The sequence below is a fragment of the Camelina sativa genome, chromosome 5 (genome assembly GCF_000633955.1).
Source record: "Camelina sativa cultivar DH55 chromosome 5, Cs, whole genome shotgun sequence".
Lineage (NCBI taxonomy): Eukaryota > Viridiplantae > Streptophyta > Magnoliopsida > Brassicales > Brassicaceae > Camelina > Camelina sativa.
In genome coordinates this window covers 26,832,386-26,842,609 of record NC_025689.1, presented here as the reverse complement: position 1 = coordinate 26,842,609, position 10,224 = coordinate 26,832,386, and the positions used below count along the sequence as shown (strand labels likewise).

Below are 10,224 nucleotides of genomic sequence, written 5' to 3'. Positions count from 1 at the left end.
TGATAAAAATTTCTTTGACATCCGATTTTCTTTTGAGAGGGTATAACCATGTATATCGAGTGAAATGATCAATAAGAACCAGATAGTATTTATAGTTTTGGTGAGAAAGAATTGGTGAAGTCCAAACATCGGAGAAAATATATTCAAGGGGTCGAGTGGAGACAATGGTGGAGTGAGTGAAAGGAAGTTTGTGACTTTTATTAATGAGACATTCAGAGCAACATAAATGTTTTTGAGAGGAAGAAGCAATAGGAAGTGAAAAAGAGGAAATAATAGCATTTAAAATGGTAGAGGACGGATGGCCGAGACGTGAGTGCCAAGAGACAAGACTTGGTCGTGGACCAGCAGCAGACAGAAACGCAACAGCATTGGGACTTGTCATCGGCCACTGATAGAGCTCATTAGCAGTCCGACCTTGGAGTAATGGGACCCCCGTACTGAGATCCTTCACCTGAAAGAAGGCAGGAAAGAAATGCACCGAGACTTGATTAGCATTGCACAAACGATATACGGAGATAAGATTTTTGTGTATATTAGGAACACAAAGTATTTTATCTAATTTGAGAGTGCGAGTTTGAGTTGGAAGTAGCGGTAAACCCGTATGAGTATGGGCAGTGTGGAGCCATCAGCTATGGTGAGATCATCACCACCATTGTATGGTTGATGGATGGTAAGATTGTTGAGATCAGAGGTGATGTGGTGAGTGGCACCACTATCCAAGATTGCTGGCGAGGACATGTTAGCCACCATGTTTGCGCGTGGCTGCCAAGGAGTGAATGGGCTGTTGTTGCGTGGAGTAGAGGCTTGAATGGAGTGGAGTTGTGGACAACGGCGGGCACTGTGTCCCTGTGTGTGACAGATTTGGCACTTGCCGAGATAGGGCCTGAATGAGCGAGTGGTGTTGTTGTTGTTGTTACCTTGCCAATTGTTATTGTTGTTGTTGTTGTTGTTGTGGTTGTTGTTGGTGGAGCGGAAAGATGACGACGAGGAACGAGTGTTGTTGCGAGAGTTGTTGTTGTGAGTATTGTTGTTGTTATAGTCACCTCTACGGTGGTACTGAACAGCATTAGCAGAGGTCAAAAATGGGGTAGTGGTGGAAGCAGCACGGAGAGTGACTTCGCCATTGCGGAGACGTTCATGAACTTCGGTTATGGTGGGGGGAGAATCTTTGCTTTCAATCTGATCAATCACCGGTTTGTAATCTTCAGGAAGACCAGCGAGAATCTTCTCAATTTGATCTTCATGGTCCATCGGTTTCCCAAGTATAGCAAGCTCATCAAAGCGGACAGTTAGACCACGAACATATTCATCTATTGATTTGTTACCTTTTGTCCAGACCTTGATCTGATCTTTGATTTGTTTAAAATGACTGCGGCTAGCTTTGGCGAACGTATCAGAAAGAGTTGCCCATGCATCAGCAGTAGTGGTAGCACGAGACACCAACGGTTGAACAGAAGTAGCCATAGCACCCAAGAGAGCACTAAAGAGGAGACGATCTTGACGCTTCCAGATCGTGAAATCAGGATTTGGTGTAGTTGTGTCATTCACCGTGACAGTGGGAGGAGGAGGTTTTGTAGATCCATCGAGATAACCAGAGAGCTCGTAGCCATCAATCAAGGCATGGATTTGGAGACTCCACATGAGATAGTTGGTATCATTAAGCTTAGTGACGTTGGCAGTGTTGACGTTGAAGAGTGTGTTTGTGTTGTTGGTGAAGATAACTTCACCAGTCGAAGGAGAGTTTGTAGTGGAGGCGGCCATTGAAGCAGAGAGCGATGAGATTTAGAAAAATTTTAGGGTTGATCGAAGCTCTGATACCATATAAGGAATGTTTGTATTATATTTCTCATGAGAGTAGCTACAATCGTTTATATACTAGAACAGAGGAACCTAGGATTAAGTATTTACAAAGAGATCCCTAAACTTATATACATCTTCTCTTGTACTCTAATACTTAATTCCTCCAATCAGTTTTTTTTTTTCTTTTTGTTTTTGTTGGTGCTAGTATGAGGAAACTATGTCCAAATTACAACCTCGAAGACGGGTTAGAAACCGTCCTCGAGGTTCCAGTGCCTGAGGAGTTGTTTGCTGCATCCAATACAAAACCAGGATGGAACCAAATGAAGTCTTACTGGTCAAAACCTACCGCGACAGCCACAAACATGACAAGACTCTTTGGTGGTCGAAACGCAGAGATCCAGCTCCTTCTTGGAGTCGTTGGAGCTCCTTTGATCCCTCTCCCCGTTCAGCCTGACCACCATAACGATTACGAGAACCCCATCCACAAAGACATCAAAGATCAACCTCTCGTAAGTGACTTTTATCAAGTTGCGTTATCTTTTGCTATTATGTATTTCCAGACGAAAGCACTATCTAGATCGTATTTTTTTTACTCACATTCATTTTTTTGTATTGGAAATATGCAGGAGATGTCGATGGCACAATACATAGTGAAGCAATACATAGCGGCGGTAGGAGGCAATCGGGCGTTAAACGCGGTAGAGAGCATGTGCGCGATGGGAAAAGTAAGGATGACGACATCAGAGTTTTGCACAGGAGAAGGAAGCTTGAACAGCAAGGAGTATAAAGAGCGGAGGAGGAGAAGTGGGAGGCTTTGTGTTGTGGCAGAAGGGAATAGAGAAGTGGGAGGCTTTGTGTTGACGAGGTGAGATTGTTTCCGTTTCAATTTTGATTTGCCAGGAAATACAATTTTCTTCTTCTTATGAAATCCTGTAAAATTCTACCTCAAATGGTATGATTTTGAGAGAGAATATTTTCAACTAAAAAACAAATCAAAATCTCCTAGAATCATTCAAAGTAGTAGTTTTTTAAAAAATTGTGATATTTTGAATAACAGTAGATTTCAAGTAAGTTTTACAAATCCTTGATTGAATAACAAGGGTTTGTAAATTATTTCAAATGATTTTGCATAAATCTAAGTTGAATAACATAGGATTTTAAAAGATTTTTTAAAATCATCAATTGAATAACAAGTGATTTTAAAAATACCTTAAAATCTTCTAAAATTCCAAGTTCAATACCCCCTCTAAGGCTATTTGTAAAATGTTTTGTGTGTGGCTCATAATACAACTATATTTAAGATAAATAGGAAAGTTTAATAAGTTTGTTCTCGATTATTTACGCTAAATTAACTTTTCTCTTCTTTTTGATAAAAGGCTTTATTTAAAGGGAAAAAAACTAGATTGACCCAAATTAAGAGATTAATTGCTAAACTAACTCATAAAATTTGAGGGTTAGATGAGTTATTTTCTTTCCTAAAATACCCTTTTTTGTTTTGTTAGGAAAAAATATAAAGTCAAATTTACCCTCCCAGAATTTTTTTAGAAAATAAAAATATTTTCAAAAGTCTGCCAGACTAGTTGTGACAGATTTATTTGTGTACGACAGATTTGTTTTCGCACAACCGATTTATTTTTGCATGACAGATTTTTTATGACAGACTTATTTTGGACGACATATTTTTTTAACTACAGTTACGATAGATTTATTATCGAGGACAGATTTATTTCTTACGATAGACTTATTTATAAAGTCACCACAGACTTTCATAACTTATGAAAGATTTTATATAATATCTAGCAGATTTATTTTTATAGTTATTTCAGATTTATTTTTTGAATAAGAATCTGTCGTAACATGACAGATATTTTTACAGAAAAATAATTACTAGGTTGATTTCTAGTGATAACAGATTTGTTTTAGGTTACGACAGATTTTTTAATTTAACCAAAAATCTGTCGTTTGAAAACAGATTTATCAATGTTTTTCAAAAATTGCTAAAATGACATATGTGAATACCATATGTTATGGCAGATTTGTTTAGGTTATGATAGTTTTTTTGTTTGCTTCCAAAAATTTGGTGTTTGATAACAGATTTCTTAGATGTATAAATATAAATATAATGATAACAGATTTATTTTATACATTTAATTTTTTCTAAATCATATTAAAAAAATTAACATCATATTTTATATATTATATTATATTTTAATAAATCTTATTTTAAAAACATATATATACATTATTTTTAGTTGTAATTTCATACATTATATTTTTTTCTAAAACTTATTAAACTATATACTTTTAAAATTCATATTTTTTAACAATTTTTTGAATACTATTTTTGTACATTTCATTATATACATAATATTTTTATAAAAAAATTGAATATTATTTTTGTACATTAGATTTTTATAAATTATATTTATTAAATAAAAAATTTTAAAAATTTTATATTTTTCATTAGTCATATTTTAAAATCAAAAATTTAAACACTAGTATAACTTTTTGGTTTTTCGTTTTTTCAAAAAAAAAATGTGGGTTTTTTGATATATATATATTACGGGACAAACAATGTTTTTTTTTTTTTGGACTGTAAAAACGGTTTAGTCGTGTATGAGCATTGACTTTTGTTTTCCTTTTTATTTATTTTTATTTTCTTATTTCAATTTTTTGTTTGTTAAGTAATCTGGGGCTTTTGGTAATTTAATCAAAATATTGTGTCATACTAGTAATGACCTACGAGAGGGAGTCAATTAGGCAATTTTTCTCCAAATTTGAGTTAATCTAGTCTATTTTCACTTATTTAAAAAGTCTTTCTTACAATTCTATTTTTATAAAAGAAAAAGAAAGAAAAATTATACCATATATTTTTATTACTTTTTACCATCAAACAGACTACAAAAAAATATAAAATATCAAAATATCTTAACTGTTGGATAAATTTATTAATAAACTCTTTATCTCTTTGAGAAAACACACAACTACAAATATAATGATCAGTAGTAATGAAAACATGACACTAATGTGAACATAATTTGAACAGTCTCAAACAACTATTTTTCTGGTGTATCAATTTTAATATTTGTATTGGATATTCCTTTTTCGTTTACATAAAAATCCAAAAAATGTTGATGTGAATTGAAAGTTCACCTATTAAAATAATTAAATAAAAAAATGTTTTCAATCATTCAAATTATATTAAATTTATTAAAACCTGAATCATTTTCTTGTTAAGTATTTTATATATTTGTTTTCCTTATTTTTAGTTAGACTAACCATTATTCAAATTACTTAGTTTATTGAGATTATAGACAAAATGTTAAAAAGGATACGCTTTGACATCAGTGACGAACATGTTGGGTTTGGACAGTAGACCCTATCCAAAACATCGATCTTGTTTACCTCCTCGCGTATGATCATACTAGTAACTAGATTAGGATCCACGGTACACCGCATGACAAATTATTTATAACTAAAATATTTTAATTATAAATTGTATTTGTTGGTTAAATATGTTATAATTGTATAATAATTGTTAATTTTATAGTTTAAAGTTTAAACCATATAATACTGCAATACAATTTATTTTTTACATAATATTTATTAATCAATTTAATTAGATATGTGTATTCTCGGATACCGATAGTGTTAACAAAATAATGAAATAATGTTTTACCCGTTTAACACTAAATTAATGATATTCTGAATTTATACAAATATCGACAAAATTCGTCCCGCTATATAACTCTTTTCCGAGATATTTTAACTCGCACTATATAATCTTAATTTTTAATATTTATTGTTTTGTATTATAAATATTAGATTGAGTTGATATGTTATTTATTAGGTTGTAACCAATTACATTTTATAAGATTGGCGCTTCTTATAAATTTTAAATATTTATAATACTTGGAGTTCTTAAAATGGTTAAGTATTTTTCATATTTGAAGTTTCGTAAAAATTTAAATATATTATTAATATTTTAAAGATATTTTAACTTTTTTAAAAAATTGAAATATTTATAATATTTAAACTTCTTATAAAATTTAAATATTTATAATATTTGAAACTTCATAAACGTTTAAATATTATTAATATTTTTAACATTTTCTAAATTTTAACTTTCTAAAAAATATAAATATTTATACTTTTTATAAAATATAAATAAAATATAACCGGAAAATATTATAAATATTTAACTTTTTAAAAAATCTTTAAAAGAAAGAACCGGAATAAATATAACACCCGCGAACCGATTTCTGGTTATTGGGAAGGGGTGTCGATCGACACCAAGGAGAGTGTCGATCGACACCATCATTTTTTGGTTCGACCAGGTTTGTTTGAATTGCCGTTTTGGTTTGGTTTGGTTCAATTGAAGTTCCTAACCGACATATACAAGGGAAAAGTCGACCTAGGGTCGTGGAGGAGAGTGTTTGGTCGCCGTTTGCAGAAGAAAAGAGAGAAAAGAGAGAGTTTGTGTTCTTGAGAGATTTTGGCTTGTTCTAAGCTGTTTTGGTGAGATCTGTTCCTGTGGAGTGGAGATCTTGTGCTAGGAACAAAGGAGAAGGCTTCTAAGGGTTAGATTCGTGGTTGTTGAGTAAAAATCTTCCTGCAAAAGAGGTGAGTGCATGACCATGGCTTATCTAAGCCTGAGAATCCTTTGTTTGCTTGATTTGTTGTGTTTTGTGGTGTTGTTCTTGCTTGTGGTGGTTGTGTTATGGTTATTATAGGTTCCTGAAGCTTTTGGGTGAGTTTGGGACGGATTGGAGATGATTGGAAATGGAGATACGACGATCGGCTTCAAGCAGAACGTGTCTGCGGGGTCGGTGTCGGTCGACACCATGTTTGGGCCAGTGTCGATCGACACCACTCTGGTGTCGGTCGACACCAACTTGTGTGTTGCGATTATTTTTTCCTGGTTTGTTGTGTTTATTTGTTGTTTGCTAAACATTGGAATCTCAGTTGCTTGTGTGTATAGCCCAGTAGATGGGAGGATTGCCTCACTAAGTATTTGTGATAATACTTACGCATCTCAATTTGTTTGTGGTGTGCAGGTATGTGATATAGAATCTTGACAATGAGGAGGATGATGATCTAGGGTCTCGGTTGTGTGTTGTTGGACTTGGTTATATTGTTTATCTTGGAACCTTGGATAGAGTTATGCTAGGTTGATGGATATAATGCTTAGGAATGTTATTGCATTGATTATGTGTTGGTTCTGTATGTATGGTATGTTTCCGCTGTGCATATTGGTTGTTATTGGTTTAATGAGGAATTGTGGTTTGGGTGGTTTAATTAAGTAGTATGGGATGCTTAATTATGTTTTGTATTTATTTAAAAAATAGAAAACGGGTCAGGTCGTTTCAATTTGGTATCAGAGCCTTTACGGTTCTAGGATGGTTAAGTAGATGGTTAGAGCGGTTAGGAATTTAATTGGGTGAATTATTTTCCTGTTGTTTGATATATGATGTTGTGTGAGGAAATTGATTATGCGTAGTTAGTCAATTTGTTTGTGATATGGAGTCCTAGTATCATCCTCTTCGAGCCTTCAATGAGATTCCACGGTAAGATGTGTGTCGTTTTGAATTGTGTACTTAGCTTTCTGTTCTGGGTAGTAAAGATGGTTAAGGGTGGAGCTGTTGCTGGTCGTGGACACGAACGTGGTGATAGCTGGGGGTGTCGGCGAGTCGCAGGACTTCCAGAAGGGGTCCATGAGTGTGGCCGGTGGTGGTACTGATAGGACCGTAGGCGCTGAGGGGGTTGGTGCGGGCGGTGTCGGTGCTCGAGTGTGATATGTCTATATTTTGTCTCCTTTTAGCATATGTTTATCATGCATTTAGCTAGGACAACTGATTGGTTTGCAACATTTTCTAGTCTTTTCTATACACTTTGCATGTCTAGGTAGTTCTTACATCATCCTTGCATACATTGTGCATTTTGGAGTATTTCAGGTATCTAGGAGATGTTGGGAACACATTGCTCAGCATCGCCGTTCGAGTCGCTGTTCGACGTCGTTCGAGTCACCTACTCGAGCAACACCTTTACCGTCGATCGAGTCGCCATTCGAGTCGTCCTTCGAGCCACCGGTCGGGGGATTCCGCTTTCGACGTCTTCACCGAAGTTGTAGAAAATTGAGTCATCTTTCCAATGCCGTTTATTTCAAGCCAATCGGAGCTGTGGTTCAAAAGTTATCATCGTTTTAGTTGAAGCGTATACATCCAGCTCGAGTCGCGCTGTCGTGCCGTTCGAGTCGTGCCGTTCGAGTCGCGCTGTCGTGCCGTTCGAGTCACGCTGTCGTGCTGTTTGAGTCGCGCCACTCGAGCCAATGCCATCACTCCACTCGAGCCAACGCCATCACTCCACTCGAACCAACGCCATCACTCCACTAGAGCCAACGCCATCACTCCACTCGAGCCAACGCCATCACTCACTCGAGCCATTACTCGTTCGCACATGTCAGGAAGCCGTTCCATCTTACACGCTTCAGGAGATTCCCAAACCAACTCTTCATCTTGTCGTTTTAAGTTTTAGGGATATTATGTCTTTCCTATAAATACGTTTTGTTAAGTCTTTGCGACAGGATCTAAGTTTTTATCTCGTTTTTATTTTGTAAGGTTTCCCTAGCCACCAAAAATCGTTCTCAGACTTTGTATCCAGATATCTCTTAATACATTGAGTATTTGCATTTGATTTCTTCTACAAACTTGTTTATCTCATTTTTACCTATCTAAGAATGCTTGTTTCAATGTTTTCTGAGTTTGTATCTTTGGTGATGATTTCTAGATCTGAGTAGTGTGTTAGTTCTTGAGGATGGGATAGATTAGGTGGAGGATCTTAGGATGTAGAGTGTTTAAGCTTTGGTTGTATGATTCCCTTCTGGACTAGAGTTAGAAATACGAGTTTCTCTGTGATCAATTGGGACTAAGTTCGAGATATTTCCACACCCAAAAGGTGTTTGATGAAATGTCTGACCAACTAGTGCCAGAGACTTACGTTCCCAGCCTAAGAGATTAGTTGTCTAGGATGTTTGTTGACGTGAATGAACTTGTTTGTCATGCCTGCTCGACCATGTTTCTCTANTGATTTCTTCTACAAGCTTGTTCATCTCATTTTTACCTATCTAAGAATGCTTGTTTCAATGTTTTCTGAGTTTGTATCTTTGGTGATGATTTCCGGATCTGAGTAGTGTGTTAGTTCTTGAGGATGGGATAGATTAGGTGGAGGATCTTAGGATGTAGAGTGTTTAAGCTTTGGTTGTATGATTCCCTTCTGGACTAGAGTTAGAAATACGAGTTTCTCTGTGATCAATTGGGACTAAGTTCGAGATATTTCCACACCCAAAAGGTGTTTGATGAAATGTCTGACCAACTAGTGCCAGAGACTTACGTTCCCAGCCTAAGAGATTAGTTGTCTAGGATGTTTGTTGACGTGAATGAACTTGTTTGTCATGCCTGCTCGACCATGTTTCTCTAGCGAGAGCTAGGTATGGAAGTGGTTGAGTCTGAGTAGCTTTTGTCAAGAGATTGGATTAGCTAAGTTGTAGTGTTCATTGTTTAGGGATAGTTTGCATGTGGTATGTTAAACACTCTGTAGACTAGGATACTCCACCGACATCAATTACTCCCATCCTTAGGACTTTCATCTTTTTGATTGATATTACATTCCCGAGACTGTTTCATTTGTTCATGCTTAGAATCGTTTTCGGTTTTACTTCTTCTTGCTTGCTTCTTGTCATACATTTTCGTTTCGTTTTTGTAACTCATTTCCGTTTTGTATTTTGACCATTTTAGGATTGTTAGAAAAACACTCTTCTTGAATTGGCTTGACGTGTGATTGCTTGATTGCATCTTGAGTGTTAGCAACATCCCATTTGGATTGACACCTTAAGTACTACAGCACATAAGGTTAATTGAACCTGCTAGGATAAGACACACAAAAATCCTAGTATCAATTTGGCGCTGTTGCCATTTGGGATTCTTTTTGCTACATTTAAGATTTCAAGTTTTGCAAGATTAAGTTCTGTTCTGAGTACTGACTTGCTTTGGTTTTCTGCTTGTTTATTTTGCATCTCAGGTACCTGTTGATTGCAACCTTGCATGCACACCAGATCAAGAGGGCATCAGAATCTCCTTCCTGTGATCGACGAAATCAATCGGTTGCAACGCCCACGACAAGCTCGTCAACCCACTGATCATCCCGCACAAGTCACTATGGAACACCAGAATGAACCACATCAGGGACCGCGAAACATTGGTGCTGGGGATGCACCGAACACTCATACTCAACATGCTGGAATCGTCCCTCCCGCCGTGCCGAACAACAACTTCGAGATCAAAAGTGGTCTGATCACCATGATCCAAGGAAACAAGTTTCACGGGTTGCCTATGGAGGATCCACTCGACCACTTGGACGAGTTCGACC

General features: G+C 36.1%; 1 protein-coding gene and 1 pseudogene across 1 annotated transcript; one reads left to right on the top strand and one right to left on the bottom strand.

Moving 5' to 3' along the window:
- Window positions 402-1,761, bottom strand: LOC104789607. The gene is made up of 2 exons (XM_010515280.1): window positions 1,044-1,761; window positions 402-451 (listed from the first exon to the last, which is right to left on the bottom strand). Exons 1-2 carry the CDS (start codon window positions 1,759-1,761, stop codon window positions 402-404), a joined length of 768 nt encoding a protein of 255 aa, XP_010513582.1.
- LOC104789606 lies at window positions 1,776-2,661 on the top strand (annotated as a pseudogene).

Coding starts and splice junctions, on each gene's coding strand:
- LOC104789607 (XM_010515280.1), bottom strand. CDS start 1,761: ATGGCCGCCTCCACTACAAACTCTCCTTCGACTGGTGAAGTTATCTTC. Junction 452..1,043: donor TGTTCAGTACCACCGTAGAG/GTGACTATAACA, acceptor GCCTTCTTTCAG/GTGAAGGATCTCAGTACGGG.